Source organism: Mus caroli, chromosome 13 (assembly GCF_900094665.2).
Source record: "Mus caroli chromosome 13, CAROLI_EIJ_v1.1, whole genome shotgun sequence".
Classification (NCBI taxonomy): Eukaryota; Metazoa; Chordata; class Mammalia; order Rodentia; family Muridae; genus Mus; species Mus caroli.
Window position 1 is genome coordinate 110,205,659 of NC_034582.1, and position 17,468 is coordinate 110,223,126.

Sequence of the window (17,468 nt, forward strand, 5' to 3'; positions counted from 1 at the left end):
AGGGTTTCTCTGTATAGCCCTGGCTGTCCTGGAACTCACTTTGTAGACCAGGCTGGCCTCGAACTCAGAAATCCGCCTGCCTCTGCCTCCCAAGTGCTGTGATTAAAGGCGTGCGCCACCACCGCCCGGCTCTTTTTCTTTTCAACTAAGCCCTGTTACCTAACAAAAGTTAAGGAATCCTAGAGGATTCTGGGCTACAAGCATACACGTGGGTACCTGTGAGGCTGCTGCTGCTGCAGATGCAGGAGAGGATAGGGAGACTGAGAGTCTGAACAGGCAAACTGACTTCAGATCATTGGTGCCTGGACTACACAGTGAGTTCTGTGTCATGATTAAATGGGGTTTTTCTTATGGGTCAGTTAACAGTAAGCATTTGGGAACAGATAAGACATCTAAAGTAAAAGCCAACTCATTCTAAGCCAGAGAGAGAGAGAGAGAAGAGAGAGAGAGAGAAGAAAGAAAGAGAGAAGAGGAAGAGAAAGAAGGGAGGGGAGAAAGAGAAAGAGGGAGAGAGGAAGAAGAAAAAGAGGGAAGGAAGGAAAAGGGGGAAGGGAGGAAGGAAGGGAGGGAGGGAGCAAGAAAGGGAGGGAGGAAGGGAGGGAGGAAGCATACAAGGAGAGATTTCAAGTGCTTGATTATGTTTTATTGAAAGCTTTTTAAAAAATGAAACATATTTAAGGGCCATTAAGTTATGATTACTAAAATGATTAAGGAATGGCATTTTATTTGTAATGGGATCGGACAGTCATGACTCATTTGTTCTGACAAGCAGAAAAACACAAGTTGTTTTGTTTCATTTGGTTGAGCTTGGTTTGGTTAGCTTGATTTTTTTGTTTTGTTTTTTTTGTTGTTGTTTGTTTTGTTTTTTTGTTTTGTTTAGTTTTATTTTTTTAAGCTGGAAGTAGAATCTGCCTCTGTTCTACTATGGGGAACGACCTGTGAGTTAGTCTGCAAGTTAACCGGACTGCCCATTTATTCTCCGGGTACTTCATTTCAGCCAACACTGACATTCACAACACTCCGTGCCTTCAAGCGGGCTACAAAAGTGACTCCTGCTTGTATTTTCACAGCAATGCATAGATCTTACGAAAACCTGGCAGAGCTCGGTGCCAGCAGTGTTCAGGGCTGACTGGATCTGTGCCACATCAGATTTTACTTCTTCACTCAGATCCAATTTTATGACTCTGTCTCGTTTCGGTGAGATATAGGCTTGCTATGTAGCCCAGGCTGCCCTCAAACTTGTCATCGGTGGCTTTCAAGGGCTGGCATTAAAGGTGTAAACCAAGCCAGACTAATTCTGATCTGTTTCTTACTACATTCGTTCCATTTCTACTTAGAAACGGTCCCTTAAAAGGCAGAAGGAAGCCAAGGCTGGAGAATAGCTGACTACACCTCTCACAGTGACATAACAGGGAACCCCTGCATCAAACAAGGCACAAGACAAGGTCAGCACCCAAAACTGTCCTCAGAACCCAACCATGAGACTGTATTTACACACACACTAACAGAGAGAGAGAGAGAAAGAGAAAGAGAGAGAGAAAGAGAGAGAGAGAGGTCATCTAAGTTACTATAAGACAGAAATATAATGAAAGTTTTTCTCTTCCTTTCTTCCTTTTTTTCTTTTCTTGCTTTGTTTTTTGTTTGTTTGTTTTTCCCTTTCTTTTCTTTCTTTTGAGAGAAAGGCAGGGTTTCATGTAGTTCAGGCTGGCCTTGAACTCCTACTCCCCAAGGCCTCTACCTTCAAAGTGCTGGGATTACGGCCTGTAGCCCCACACCTATTTTAATAATGTTTTTCTTCACTAAGCTTATGGAATCATACACAGAAAGCTCTCAGGGAAGAAAATTAATTCATAAACCAGACGTGTGGGTGACCCCTGGATCCCAACACTGAATAAAAAAAGGCAGGAGGATCACCCAGGCAATCCAAGGAAAGCCTGGGCTATCTGAGGAGTCTCTGCCTCCAAACTAAATAAATGCAACTAAATGAAGGTTGTTTTAAGGTTGTGTATACATAGAATCTTTTTATATCATATGTTGTTACTCAATGATAGTCCAGCTTACATATTAATATATTTCTCAGGCACAGTGGGTACCCCACAGAAGGATAAAAACTTTTTATAAAGGTTGTTAATATCTCCTAGAATACTAAATAATTACTTGTTGTTTAGTTTATAATCTTATATGAATATAACCAGTGGCAGATTTCTAATAGTATAAAATTGTGATTGATTTCCAGGTAGTTAGCTGAGACCATAACACAGACTATCCACTGTGCCAAGACATGTTTACTTCATCAAACTAGTTAATTTATTTCATATTTATTTGATCCAAACCTCTCTGTGCTTCGGTAGTATTAAAAGAATTCTTGAAGCTGGAGAGAATTCAGAAGTTATGAACATTTGCTGCTCTTGTAGAGGACCCAGGTTCAGTTCCCAGCACCCATAGGGCAGTGCTTAGACAGCTCCAGTTCCCAGGGATCTGGCACTCTCTTCTGGCCTCTTTGGACACCAGACACACAGGCACAACGTGCACATACATACATGCAGTGCATACTCACATAAGTAAGTCTTTTTTAAATTGTCTGTGCATAAATCTTTATGTACAGTTTGGGGAAGTCTTGGCTTTGGATCATAAAGATACAATTAAAGCGGAATAATATTCAAAACGTACTCAGAAGCTGCAAATTACTTCCTTATCTCGAAAAACAGAAACTTTTATAAACTCCTACAGAACTTTGGTATTTTCCCCCTGCCAACTGCCCACCGTTGAAAAGGATGGATGCTGCATGTGCCAGACATCAAGAACTGAAGGTCCAGGAAATGTTAGGCTAATGGCATAGGAAGTCAACACATGAAACACATTTTTTAAATTAAACTAGTACAATTTCAAAAAAATTAAGTTTAAAGCATTTCTTGGCCCAGGTTCTCCCAGTCTGAAGCCAAATCCGACCAAGAATAGCGATCTCAGTGAAATCACCTAATTAAGACACACTGAAATCACCGTCTCCGCTAGGCTGCTTTCCGCCCGACGGGAAAAGAATTTGGCTCACAGTAAACTAGTCAAACTTTTTCTTCAGTTACCTAAAAATACGTCTGACCACTCATTGCAGAAATCGTCTCACCATGTTTTATGGTGGTAATTAAATAGCTGCTTTTTGGTGAATATTTTTCTGTCTAGTGTCTAGTTGTGATATATTTTAATAAGAAATGATTACTACCTCATCCTTACCTGGTAGGTTTTAGTATTCAGACTAAGCAGTCAATACCTTAAGACTGCTCGTAGGTCAATGACACGGTATGGAGATTAGTTTTAGTTTCTAGTTGTTAACCTGATCTAGGATGACCTGGGAAGAAAGTCTTGGTAACGGAGTGTCTAGATCAGGTTACTGTGTGGACAAGTCTGTGGAGGATTACCTTGACGACTTTACCTAAGGTGCTAAGACCTGCCCATTGTTGGCAGCATCATCCCCTAGGCTTGGGTTTGGGTCTGGGCTGGGTAAAAGTGGAGTGAGTGAGTTGAATACACGCATCCATGCATGTATCTGTTCTCTCTCCTCTTGACTGTGATATAACTAGCTGCTTCAGGCTCCTACTGACTGTAAGCTGGAATGGTGGGACACAATAAATCCTTCCTTAAGGTTTTTTGTTTTAATTGGGTATTTTATTACAATAGGAAACAAAACTAAGGTGTGTGTGTGTGTGTGTGTGTGTCCTGTCTCATGAGTTGTCACACACAATCCATTCAGTTAAGATTTTGCACATCTGAGTAAGAAACCTAAAATGAATGGACTATCTATTAGCATTATGGACCTGTGGCTTCTCTGCATTATAAAAGCCATGGAGCATTTTTAATTATTATACGATGACAGTGAAGATCACCAGGAACTATCCAAAACACCTGCCAATCCCTGTGCCCACCACAGTGCACCTAAAAGCAGAGGCTTCTTGGCTGCAGTCAAGTACCACCAAAAGTGATACAGGACTTCCTAAGGCATAACATTGAGATGCTGCCTTTTAAAAGGGCACAGGCTGAGAGTGACAATGTATCAGAGATTCCCAGGACAGCAATGACTTTAGCCAGTCAGATATTTTCTCTCATTGTTTGTTTGTTAGTTGGCTGCTTGGTTACTTGGTTGTTGTTGTTGCTGTTCTTGGTTTGTTTGGTTTGGTTTGGTTTGGTTTGGTTTGGTTTGGTTTGGTTTGGTTTTTCCCTCTCAATGTAACTTATAGAAGAAATGAACTAATCCGGACAAATTCCAGAGTTCCTCCACCATGAATTTCTCCAAAGGATGCGCCACCAGACTGTTCTCTAAGACACTCTACAGCAGCCACAGCAGCAGAAATTCAAGGGCATAACGAGATAGTGTAGAACCATTATCTAGCTACAGCACCTCCTTGAGTCTGACTGCTAATCATGCAGGAAGGATGTCCCTACTAACCTCAAGCCTTCACTAAGAAGAGTGAGAACCCACATTGGCCCAGTCAGGGAGAGGAGGGAGGACCACAGAAATAAATCCACATGCAGAAAAGTTAGTGCTGTGAAACACCAGCTGCCTTTTAATCAGGACTTTCCTTGTTGTAAAGGACATTCATTAGAAAACAGAAAAGCTAAAAAGAAGTTCTTCGGGGTTCAGTAAGAATCTGCAATTTCCATGCACAGTGTTGTTGTTTACCGGTAAACTATTTCCAATGAATAAGACACAGAGTTTGCCAAAGTGTTTTCCATAAAAAAAACTCTCCAGAGACAGTCTAGATCCGTAATCGAGTAAGTCTGAGCAGCCCTGAAAACTTCATTCATCTCCTGGATATATATAAAGAGCACCATTATATAAAAGACTCTGAGACTCTTAACATTAAAACAGCTCAATAACAATCAATGGAGCATTTCCCTGACATATGTGGCCACAGCCCTAAGATTTAATAAAACGGTTAGGGGAATGCTTTCATATGATATAGGAAATAATATCACTCTGGCATGAAGGACATAAATATTCACTGTATCTAGGCACACTAGGCCCTGGAATGATAGTGTCTAAACGAAATATTGATGTATCTCTCTGGAACCATTTTGCCTTCTTCTGGTTTTGACTTCTAATTAAGCCAGTTGAGGCTGATCTTGGCCTTGTTTTCTGTGTGTTTCCAGTATCTTTCTTCCTAAGTATGAAAGGCCAGGAAATATAGTCATTTCTGTGCCTCAGGGTCCACATTTCGACCCCAATAATTTGATCAATGATTCTCAAATAAGAGCCTCTACAGGTTGAGCAAAAATAAAACAGTGATGGAGGTTGGTGAGCTTTGGTTTGGGTGGTGGTGGTTGGTTGTTGCTTTTTGTTTTAGACTGTTTGTTTGTTTATTTTGTTTTGTTTTGTTTTGACGGAGTCTTGATATGCACCCCAGGAAGACTGGGCTAGAACTTGATAACTTTCTGCCTCAGCTTCCTGAACACTGGGACAGCAGAATACCTATAGGGGCCCAGAACACTCCAACATAAGCGGCCAACATAAGCTTCAACCGAGCACTCCGGCATTGGCTCGAGATTCATCCTTCAGCCCACACTTTAAAGGTGTGGGGAAATCAACGTGGCTTGCAGTCCTGCCAGCTCTGTACAGAGAGACCTGGCCTGAGTTCTGCAGGCTTCAGCACATCCCTCCCTGTTAAACTGTGCATGGAACCATTTGCCATCCTCTGTTTAGATGATGGAGCTGGGATGGAACTCCGGGCCTTGTGCATGGAAGGAAGGTGCTCTATTACTGTGCCATCTTGGAAGGCCCTGTCGTCCTGTATTCAGTACCTCTGCCAGACTCCTTCTCACCAATACTCAGATAAGACCTTCAAGACTCTTATGGCTGGGGTTTACCAGTAGCCAGCAACAGAAGGTGTTAATCCACGTGCTCTCTTATCCTATCAGACTGTGTCCTGTCTTCTGGTTTTTACCCTGTCCTACCCACCTCTACATACACTACACGTTTGAATGAATGAACACGGCACTGGGAAAACACAAGTGAGCTTGACTCTATACTAAGATCCACAACCTCGGTGGTACCCAAACCAACTACGTTGTACAAGTAGGATTTCTTACTATCGATCAGCTTTGAACACCGGCATGCTAAATTAATCAAACTGCTGTTCAGTGGAGAAATGGCAGTCAGTAGACAGAGAAAAGAAAGCCAGTATTTAGAAGTCTGGGATGTTCCAAATAGTGGTGGGATTTAGAAAGCACTTCCTGAAAGCCAAACCAGAAATGTAAAGTTGATGGGGGAAAAAATGATTGTGACATTTGAAACAGACATGTATGGTTCCATCTGTGTTTGTGGAAACACTTAAGGAAGCTGGGTATGGTGGTGCACGCCTGCAATCCCAGCAGGACAGCCCCACATTCCAGACTAGCCTGTATTATATAGCAAGTTCCAGGCTGGAGTTACACAGCAACATTTTATCTTTAAAAAATTATTATTATTATTATTTAAATCAACTGGTAAGGAAATTGAATGGGTTAGAATATAATAATGAGGACCTTAAAGGACACTCTATTATAAAGTGCTAGTAGTCTAAGCTGAGGTCAACAGGGCATGATATAAATGCTGGGGGGATACTGCTGACAAGAACAGTTCCTAAATGTGTGTGTGGCAGAGGTGGTGGTGAAGGGGGGAGTGTATATAAGACATCAGGAAGGGACAGCTGAATCTGTGAAGCCTGAGACTCCCAACTCCCATCCCTCACTCAGATAGGATTTTGCCCAGGAAAAGGGCCAGAGAACGAAGCTTGTTCGAAAGGGGAAATGGTTTGTTTTGATGTGCTGAACTGAGATGGAGATGTTGTCAAACCTGAGCGGGTGGTGGCGCCAAGCATTTAAGGAGCTATGTCTTAGAAGAAACCTAAATTACAGCACCAAAATAAGGGGCAGGACAGGTGGTTCAGTGGGTAGAGCCTGGCGGCCTGGGTGCAGATTCCCTGGAACCCAGGAAAAGCTGAATGTGGTGGCATGTGTTTGCAATCCCAATACTCCTCTGGGGAGATGGGAGGTAGGGAAAGGACAATCTAACTGGAAGCTGAAAGGCCCGACAGACTGGCATATACACTGGAAAAGCAGCCAGGAGACACGGTCTCAAGGAAAGTGGGGGCTGAGAACCAAAGAGCCTGAGGTTGACCTCTGACATCCACACATGCACCCCAACACATGAGCTCCTCCACACAAGAACCTGGGCACAACAGGTAATGTACACACACATATACAAAAATAAATTTCTAAAAATATGCTTCTTGCCAACTGTGGTGACATACACCTCTAATCTAGGCTCTTGGAGAGGTGCTCCAGGAGAATTTCTACTTAAGGACCTGGCCAGTGCTCCTAAGTGAGATCTTGTCTCAAATACTAAAATAGAAATAATTATTATCCTATTTCCTATGGGTGTTCACCAAGGGGTAGGAAAAATGGTGTTTTGGGAATGAAATTAAAGTATCCCATTGTCAGTACTTGCCTAAAATACACTGACTAAATCTTTATCTTAAAGCAATATCCACCCTATTACAGCCCAAGCCACTGGAAGGCAAATCAGGGTACCAAATTGAAAAATATTTTCAGGATTGATGAAAAAAAATTTTTTCTTCCTCAATGCTGCAGTGTAATGATGGAGAATTTAAATGGACTAGTCAAATATTTGCCTAAACATTCCAGGGCCAAGGTATATAACTTTCCAACGATTACACTTCGCACTGTGCCCAGGAACATCTCTTGCCAACCAGGAGATTTTTCAATACTGACCCTGGAAAACATCCCTTAGCAAGCCTTCCCTGTCCCTAAATATTCCCAACAACTCTAGTCAGGCCAGTTGAACCAATTCCCCTCCACGTTCTATAAACATTGACTTGTACTGAGCTATAGCCCTACTGTCTTGTGCAAAGCTAACCTATTTGAAATTGCCCTACCCTCAATTTCTTTAGTTATAATGTAAAGTAACCAACAGAATGACTACTTTGCTTCAGAGTAAACACAGAAGGTGAAAGAAGAGGGGTAGGCGCTCTGCTGAGACTGTGTTCAGCAAAATAAGTATCATGAACAGTATTGCCTTAATCCACAAAAAAAAGGTTAAATATCTTAAGTATATATGCTTTAATAAAGCCTTATTCATGCTAAACCACAGGTTATTTTAAGTCAGTGGCTTGAAATTTCATCTAATAATGAATTCTTTTCTAAACAACTTACACAAGACAGAGCAACCGGATGGGAGGGGGTGTCAATACCACTGCTGTCTTTCCTAAGTCCGGGTTCTCTACATACCTGCCCCACCTGGAACTTGCAGAAATGCCCTTGCCTCTGTTTCCCAGGTGCTAGGATTGCAGGTGTACATCCCCATGCCCAGCCTCGCAGCTATGACTTAAGAGTTGTAACTCAGTAGGTACAGCACTTGCTTTCCATGCAAAAGGGACACAGGTTCAATTCCACATACCCAGGGTTCAGAGGGGATCACCAGGTCCCCTTTTACTTATTCAGTTTCCTTCACACTCCCCTCTCTGGCCATTCCAGCATCTGAGGTAGCCTTCACACTTTAAGTAAGACACTTTTAAGAAGCCAGGGGGTTTTTTGGATAATAACTAATGTAACACTAAATCATGGTAAGCAACACCCTGCTGCCAAAAGAAATGTGTTAATTTTCTATTTTAAAAAAAAGTGATCATTCTTCTGACATCTTGAGGGGCATTTGATGGTTCAAATAACTACATATTCCAGGATTTCTATATTGAGCACTTAGACACCTCCTAAACAATAAAAATCGAACCTTTTTAAAAAGGATTGGAGCCAGACGTGGTGGCGCATGCCTTTAATCCCAGCACTTGGGAGGCAGAGGCAGATAAATTTCTGAGTTCGAGGCCAGCCTGGTCTACAGAGTGAGTTCCAGGACAGCCAGGGCTACACAGAGAAACCCTGTCTCAGAAAACAAAACAAAACAAAACAAAAAGGATTGGATTACCTCATGCACCTTTCAGATTCAGATTCCTAACCCATGTGCTTGTTATATACACTCCTTTCCAAGGAAGTCCAGGGCTGGCAGGATGGCTCAGTAGGTGAAGGCATCTGCTGCTAACCCTGGCAACCTGAGTTCTATACTCAGAACCCACGTGGTGGGAGGGAAGAACGGACTGCCAAAGGTGATCCTCTGACCTCCACACGTGAGTCACATCATGTTCATGGCATGAACACCCACCCACACATCCACACACTAAATCTACATGTATGAAAAGGCTAGGTATTGTGCTACTAATGAAATCCAAAGAAAACAAATGCCCTTTTGCAATTGTATATACTGTCTCTCCCTAAAGCCACCCACCCGTGTATATGAGATTAACACTCAGGTGGCTTCGACCTTCTTGAAAATTGGTTTGGTGACCAGACTCTTGCATTTTTTAAATTGGACTAAGAGTTCAAATTTCTAGTCTACCAAATAACTGGAGTATTATCTTAAACAATGGCACTATGTGCTTGTCACACACACACACTCCACACACACACACACACACACACACACACACACACACAAAGAAACTTGAATGTAAGAGACAGAACACAGAAATTGTAACTTGGCCAGGCAACTTTTTTCACATTGGAGTCATATGCAATTACATTACAAGTGGTACCACCAGAGTGAGGGCTCTTCGGAGTGTTCAAGTATCTCCATATTTGGTCATTTAAGTTAGAGAATTCCTTCTTGCCTGCCAGGTTCTTTTAGCATTCATTTCATAATTCTTAAAACATCTACTTATGGGGAAAAACAGTGTACTAGACAGTGCTCGAGGTGCAAGGGAAACCACAGTGACAAAGTTCCTTTTCTAAAATGCTTACAAAGATACATAGGCAAGCAATGAGTTTCAACAGACAGCCACTAATGTAGGAAGTTTTAACCTAAGCTTTCCACTTTTTAACAATGCAAAGCCAATACACACTCAAGCAGGAAACTTCCTTCTATTTTTCAATTTCTATCTTTTCCAAGATTAGCCCTCAAGATATCAGATACATTCTTGTGATGCTCAGAGACTTCCATCATAAGGGGAAGCCACTCTTAGCAGTGTGCTGTGTTGGTAAACCAGGGTGCGGGGTAGGTCACGCATTACAGATGCATATCAACCTACTGTAATCTCCTTGTATTGTAGATGGATGAAGCCGTAACCCCCTTCATAGGTAGAATGCATCTGTGTATTATGGCATAGCTTTAGAAACATCTAGCAGGACCTTAGAGGGAATGATTCCAAGGAAAGATTTCTGAGATGAAAATGTTGTCTTAGCAAGCATCTCAGCAATGAATAATGCCTAGGGATTCGAAGATAAAAGGATGGAGAGCAAAGTATAGAAGGAAGGAACCAGGCAGAACATACTGAGAAACAGGAGGTAGCAGGTGCTCCAAGGTGCACTACTGCTATTGCACAATACTCCAAAACATATCCCTGGATAAGGAATTATGCTCCAAAAGATGTCAATCCACCTGTGATGATGTCATAAAGGAGAATTACCCATAAACTGAGGCTACACATAGATAGGCGAATTCACAACTTCTGCTGGATACAACACTTCGAATTTCATAATTTCTGATATAAATACTAGATTTTTTTTAAAGGTGGGGTTTCAATACATATGACAGACTGGACTGGAACTTATAATTCTACTTCAGACTCCCAGGAGTTGATATTTTAGGTCTATCGTATACTCCGTTTAAATATTATAATCCCTAAGATGCCGTCATGCTTTTTGACTGGAAATATCTCCATTTAATGAACATTTCATTATGTTCACATCCTTTCTAAAGGAAAAGCACTAATATTACGTTCTAAACTGTGACCTCTCAGCCAGCACCAGTGACCCAAGGTTGTGATGTCTGCTCCTCTGGAAGCTGAGGCAGGAAAAGCACAAGGGCCAGACTAGTTGCGGCTATAGAGTGAGTTCAAGTCTAGCCTGCACAGTGAAACATTAATATAGAGAATAAAAAGAAGGGCAGGGATGCAGATGAGTGGTAGGATACTCAGAGAGCACGAAGATGCTGTGTTCAGTCCCACAGACTACACACAAAAGAAATGGAACCTCTCAGAAAAATGTAATCCAGTCTTTGGATGTGTGCGTTTTATATGTATATAAAAATATTCTAAGAGCATAAACTAATACATTAACAGAAGTCATAGGAACTCCTTGGTCGTCTTTTTCTTCTTCTCCTTCTCCTCTTCTTTCTTCTTCTTCCTTCTTCTCCTTCCTTCTTCCTCTTCCTTTCTCTTCCTCTTCTTCTTTTCTTTGCATGTCTTGTTTTCTAAATATTTTAACTTATTTTTTTCTGCACCTGTGCACACACACCTGCTCAGGTACAAGCCATGAGATGCCGGAAGGACACTTTCAGGGGACAGGTGGGTGCAGGGACTGAAGTCAAGTCATCAGGTTTGGTGACAGGTGCCTTTACCAGCTTCACCACTTCACCAGCCCATTCGAAACTTCTAACAACCAGAAGTTCTTATGGTTTTTAAAACATATGTTTTATTTGTCACAATCTTTCCATGGTTAAAAGTTAAGGGAATTCCCAGAGCAATCTGTAGTCAGGCAATCAAAGCAACGGTGTACTCGGTTCTGCCCTGAACTTTAATAACCTCTGGCCCCAAAGATTTAGTCAGCTTTCCTATCCCCCTGTTATCTGGTGCCCGCACATTTTATCCCTTCTGTTTCTTCTGGCACTAATTCTATGTCTGACCACAGGCAAGATGCAAAATCAGAGCTCCTCTCCTTTGAGGTTTTAAGGAATGTCCTGCTACTTCGTATAGGAAAAAGAAGGTGCCAAAAGGTCAGAAGCATGAAAAGTGTAATAGGAAAAAAAATGACTTTTTGCATGAACTCTAAATTGTGGACAGCGGAGGTCTATTCTTAGCAAACGTCTGGAATCAAGCAGCCCTGGGATTCAGGGTGGGGATAGGGGCTGTTAAAGGATCACTGCTAGAATGAGAGAGTTAAACAGTATTATGTATTGAACAAATGTTAAGCGGGGGTAGATGCCTGGAAAAGCAATGTTCACAATATTTAACACCCTTTCCCCAACCAACAGACATTAAACATTACAAGTGTCTGTTCAGCCCTTTGGTCTGTTGTGTCTGTTTATGTGACTCTGTTTGCATCCTCAGGAAGGTCAAACAGCCTACGTACAGGAGGCAGCATATGCCTCAGCACTGTGGCAGAACGGGGACTCACACCTTGGCACGCCTCAGTTAACTGCATAAATGGGACCTTGCCATGCCCGTTGAACCGTCTCTGAGCCTCCACACACCTGAAAGTGAGGAGAGGGGCCCCACGAACTTTTTCCAGCTTTGATCCAGGTATTTCCTCATCCTCACCCCTCAGTTCAATCCACCAAGGCAGGACACCCAACACTAACCAGTACTTTGCCCCTGTGTATAAGGCCAATGCTCGGACCGAACCATCAAATCATTGATTTGCATTTCCAGTTATCAACAGACACACTAAAGTTTACAAAAGCAAACATGAAAGCTCTGAATTCTTTCTTTTAATAAATAGTAATGTGAAATGATCACCTTTTATAATGTTTGGGGCATGTACGTCATTCTTAGAACGTGTTAGGTATGATTAAATGGTTATGTTAAATTTTATCTACAACTTGAATTGAAAAATTCATTTCTAATGGTTTCAATGAAATAGCAGCTGAAATCAATTCAACCCACTACTCTCTGTAGAAGACTTCCTTCAATGGAGAAGTCTAATTTATTTGCCATGACAACACTAATCCAGTCCTATAAGATGGTAAGCACAATAAATAGAGACAGAGCTGGTGTAGTTGGTCACGTCTGTAACTCCCAACACTCAGGAGGCAAACGCAGGACAAACACCAAGTCCAAAGCCAGAGTGACCTTTACGGTGAATCCCAGGCCAGCCAGGATTACAGTGGGACTGGATCAAAATCAATTTTTAAAATACATAAATAAATCAGAATCCAGCAAAGCTATTTTAATTTTTTTTTTTTTTTTTTTTTTTGAGACAGGGTTTCTCTGTATAGCTCTGGCTGTCCTGGAACTCACTCTGTAGACCAGGCTGGCCTTGAACTCAGAAATCCGCCTGCCTCTGCCTCCCGAGTCCTGGGATTAAATGGGATTAAAGGCATGTGCCACTGGCTGTCCTGGAACTCACTCTGTAGACCAGGCTGGCCTTGAACTCAGAAATCCGCCTGCCTCTGCCTCCGGAGTCCTGGGATTAAAGGCGTGTGCCACCACGCCCGGCGCTATTTTAATTTTAAATACTTGATCTCTATGTCGAGTTGGGAAGTGGATAACTGTGGGTCTCTAATACGGCTAATGAAAGCAATATATTTCTAAGAAACTCTCTGCCCCACCATACAAATAAAAAATAGATTTCTTATTGTCCTGTATTAAACAACTGTATATTTGTTGCGCTGTTGAACCAGCCTCGGAGAAAACAAGGCAATCACAGAGCTCTACCAATTTTCTTTCCCTATTATACACACAAGCCCCAGATACTTAAATAGGCACAACAGAAAAACATCACCTCATAATAGAATGACATAGCAAAGGAAGCATTTCTCACTTTAAAAGTAGTCATGGTCCCTACAGGGAAAACTGATGTTATCTTAATTAGTTAACTACTCATCCCAACACCTTAGACGTGATCCTGGAGACATTCATAACTTCTCCACCTCCAGCTCAGGAATTGCTAATAAAAAAAAAAATCTTAACTGCAGCATCTAGCAGATGTAAGCGACTAAAGTCATCGTGTGCCCCTCCTAGTACACTGAGACCACAAGTGTCTTACTAGAAATCAGAGCACCTGGAAGACTGAGGCAGGAGAACTACCGTGAGTTCTAGGCCAGGCTAGGCTTGAGGAAAGATACACACATACACACACACACACACCTCAAAGAAAAGCCCACTTAGGATATCCCTATCCCCACCATCCACTAAAGGAAGGTGACAACTGACTCCACCTAACTGCCTGGGAATGATTTCAATTGACACAAAGAATGTTTTAGCCCTTATAGTTATCTAAGAGGACATCCGTCATATAATAATGTCCTTCGGATATTAAGTGTAGCAGCAGTGTTAATTTAATCAAACACCCTCTAATTTAATTTGATCCATAATTACAAAAATGATGGTACTCTCAGAAATTAGGAAATAATGTAATTTATTCTCTCCCCCAAAAGGCAATGAAGCTTAATAATTCATTGATACATTCTCAACTAGTCAATCAATGTGAGGCCAATCCTGGGACTTAGGGTGACTTTATTTGGGTATAGGATAACCATTCTAAAATCTTATTATGAGATAAATGACGCAACATAAATTCTAAGTATTTTAAGGGTACACATTTAAAAAGATATTTACAGACCAGAGCTTCTTTGCCATTTCCATATTCATAAATATTTCCATTAGCTAAGAGATATTTTGGAAGGTGGTCAAGCTATTTTGAATGTGGACTCCTAACAACAGCACTAGGCTGAAGAGTCTCCACAGACTAAGTCAGTAGCCCCAGCTCTTTTAAACCGGTTGTCTCTAAAAGCAATTGGATAAAGAAAACCCAAACCACAAAAATGAAGAAAGCAAGGTGTAGAAACTTTTGATGCAAATTCTTCTTCCTCCGTTCAAAATTGCCTTTGAGCTGCATCAAAGCCCTGACAATTGACTACTAAAATATGCATCTCTTCCCCCAAAGGAAAAGCCATCCACTCCAGCTACATATAACTCCAAAATCTTTTCTACAACTAAATGTGAAAACCAAAATAACCACTCCTTTGCAGAGGAAAAAAGAAAAACGCCTAGGGAACTGGGAAGACCACGTGTTTATGTCAACCTTCAGGAAAATGGAAAAAGAGACACGTTGGCAAAATAAGCACTGGCGATCAAACTATTTTGTGACATCTTTTTATGTCTTTCACGTATTTCACTCCATGCTCAATGTACCAATTTTGCACGGTGTCGCCTGTGTCAAATCCAGAACGCCTAAAGAGCAATCTACTACTGAAGCAGAACACTATGTGGAGTTCTGCTCGTCCTCTGTTAGCTTAAGAAAAAAAAAAACTTCAAACATATTTATTTTCCCTCTTCTATATAAAATCGGGAGACAACTGGCTAGGAATGCAGCTAGATAGCAGTCCCAAGATTAAACAAACAAGCAAAAAAATACCCAAACACGGAAGACACCAGGAACAAAGGAAACACAAGCGTGTGAACAGGAAATGAAGCAACTCTATACACATAAATACCTTTTGGGGCCGCCAACGTAGGTGAAAGTAAAGGTGGAGTCTGAGTATCTGAAATCTGAAACGGAAAGTCGTGTTATAAGCCACCCCATGCTTTGTTTTTAACCCCAATTCTGTTTTGAACCTGCTCTTTCGTGTGAGCCTAGGAGGCCCGATGGGGAGGGAAGCAAAGGCTGGAGAGCTAGGGGCAGCCAGCAGGGTGGTGTAGGAGGGGATGCGGAGCACCCCGTGGGGTGCAGCGGGAGGCCGCCCCCCGCAACAAGTGCCGGGTGTCATGGCAACAGCGGGAATTTCCCAGCCAGGCAGCCGGAAGCAGCCCCTGGCAGGCTTCGGACTGCGAAGCCCGAACTGCCCTCGGCCTTGGATGGGGGGGGTGGGGGAGGCGGGGAGCAAAGATGGACGTAAAGCGACCCCCAGGTTGGGCCTGCGTAGCTCGGGAACCCCGGGAATCCATCCCTTCCCCGGGGCGGTGTCCTGCGCGCTCGCCGAGGAGCGGGTGCAGCGGAGGGGGGCGGGAGCTCGGCCCAGCGCTGCCTTCTCCGGGGGCCTCGGCGCCTGGCGGGAGCAGCGCAGCGCTGCGCAGCGCAGCGCAGCCGGTCCCTTCCCGGCCGCCGCCGCTCGGCCGATGGCGCAAAGCCGCCGGGCTCTAGCCCGCCCCGCTCGGCCGCGGCTGCCGAAGCCCGGAGGCAAAGCTCGGATGCTCTGGGCACCGCCGATGGCTGGAACCCAGCGCCCGGCCCCTGCACTCTGATCGCGCGGGTCCTGCCCCAGGAACCGGAGACTGCCCTGGCCTGGTGGGGTTTTTTTTTTGGGGGGGTGGCTCGTGGCCCCCTCCTCTTTGGGCTTCAGCTCACGCCGCTGCAGCTATTTCCAAATACACCCGGAACGGGGACTTGCCGCCCCACACTCCCAAGCTACACGCGTCGCGGTCAGAAATCTGGGCAATGGGGTAGACGGAGGGGAGGCTGGCTCCTGGTCCTAGGATCCGAGAGGCAAGAACTCACCTGCAAACAGGCAGTCTTTCTCGGCTCTTGACTTCTGGATCACGACGTCGATATCCTTCTGAATTCTCTCTTGCCTTGAACACATCCCCATTAAATAAATCCCTGGAAAAGAAGCAGCCGCTATTTCCACCCCACCCCACCCCCCTCGCACGCTTCCAGCTTTCGTAAATATTCAGTTAAAAATGAAACCTCTGGCCGAGGCAGGGGCTGAAGGCGAAGTGGTTTCGGAAGTGATCCCGGGTGAGAGAGGAGGAGGAGGTGGAGGAGGAGGAGGAGGGGGAGGTCGGCTTTGCATTCCCAGATGTGACCGCCCAGCTGCTGCTCGCCGCTGCTGGATTCCAATTTCCTCCTGTTCTGACAATGGATGGTGATGACACCGAGTCTCACTTTATCCCTCCCCCCCGCCCGGACTGACGGCCGTAGGAAAACGAGGGGCCCGAAGGGGGCCGGGGACGGCTGGAGAGCGATCGGCAGCCGTGGAGCGGCAGGCGCCGGCGAGGGGCGAGCCCCGCTCCGACTCACGCGCGCACACCCCTCGCGGCCCGCACGCCGGCCTTCCCACACCCGCGCACACTCGCGCCCGCGGGCGGCGGCCGTGCCCAGGCTGCTGCAGCGCCGCCCGCCAGCCGCAGACCCTCCCGCACCCGCCGCGGGTCACCGGGCCCGGCTGCGCGCCGCTGGGGCTTTAATAGTATCCGCCATCCGTGCAGGCTGGATTTCCCCACCCCCGACTGCCACTCGCGCCGGGAGCTGAGTGACAGTGTAGGTAGTGAAGACTCCCTGGAGCTCCCAGCCTCTCCCGCACCACCACCACCACCACCCCTCCTCTTTCCACCACTTTTATGAATTCGACTCCACTTTCAGAAGGAATTATGAGTCATACGGAAACCCAAGCCGGAGTGGCTGGGAGGGAGAAAGAGGGGAAGAGAAAAAATTCTTTACGAATTAAAAATAAATAAAGTGAACAAGTCTTTCCTTGTAATCACATCAGGCAAAGGGAGAAAGGCTGGGGATCACTCTAGGAGGACTCTCCCATTTCCTTAATGCCTTCTTTTTTGGTGGTGACGGTGAGGTGATGGGGTTTTTTTTATTTTGTTTTGCTTTGCTTTTGCTTCTCAGGGTTGTTTGTTTGTTTCTCCCAGGTTTGAGGAGCTCTTTTGAAAATGAAGCCCTTTCTAGAAAACTCCAAAGACTCTCCTTCCTTTTCAGCTCTGTTC

At 44.1% G+C, this 17,468-nt stretch overlaps 1 protein-coding gene across 2 annotated transcripts in view; it reads right to left on the bottom strand.

The window, feature by feature from the left end:
• Parp8 (poly(ADP-ribose) polymerase family member 8) overlaps positions 1–16,637 on the bottom strand; it is a 176,479-nt gene extending 159,842 nt beyond the window's left edge. Inside the window, exons 1-3 of one of the 2 annotated variants that reach the window (XM_021180032.2) lie at positions 16,441–16,637; positions 16,252–16,353; positions 15,251–15,305 (exon numbers count right to left, since the gene is read on the bottom strand). In XM_021180032.2, the coding sequence (XP_021035691.1) occupies positions 15,251–15,305; positions 16,252–16,353; positions 16,441–16,546 (263 nt within the window). In that variant the 5' untranslated portion in view covers positions 16,547–16,637. Of the gene's footprint in view, positions 1–15,250; positions 15,306–15,658; positions 15,777–16,251; positions 16,354–16,440 lie in introns of those variants that run through there. The other variant, XM_029468348.1, reaches the window with a different exon arrangement.
• Positions 16,638–17,468: the final 831 nt, after the last annotated feature.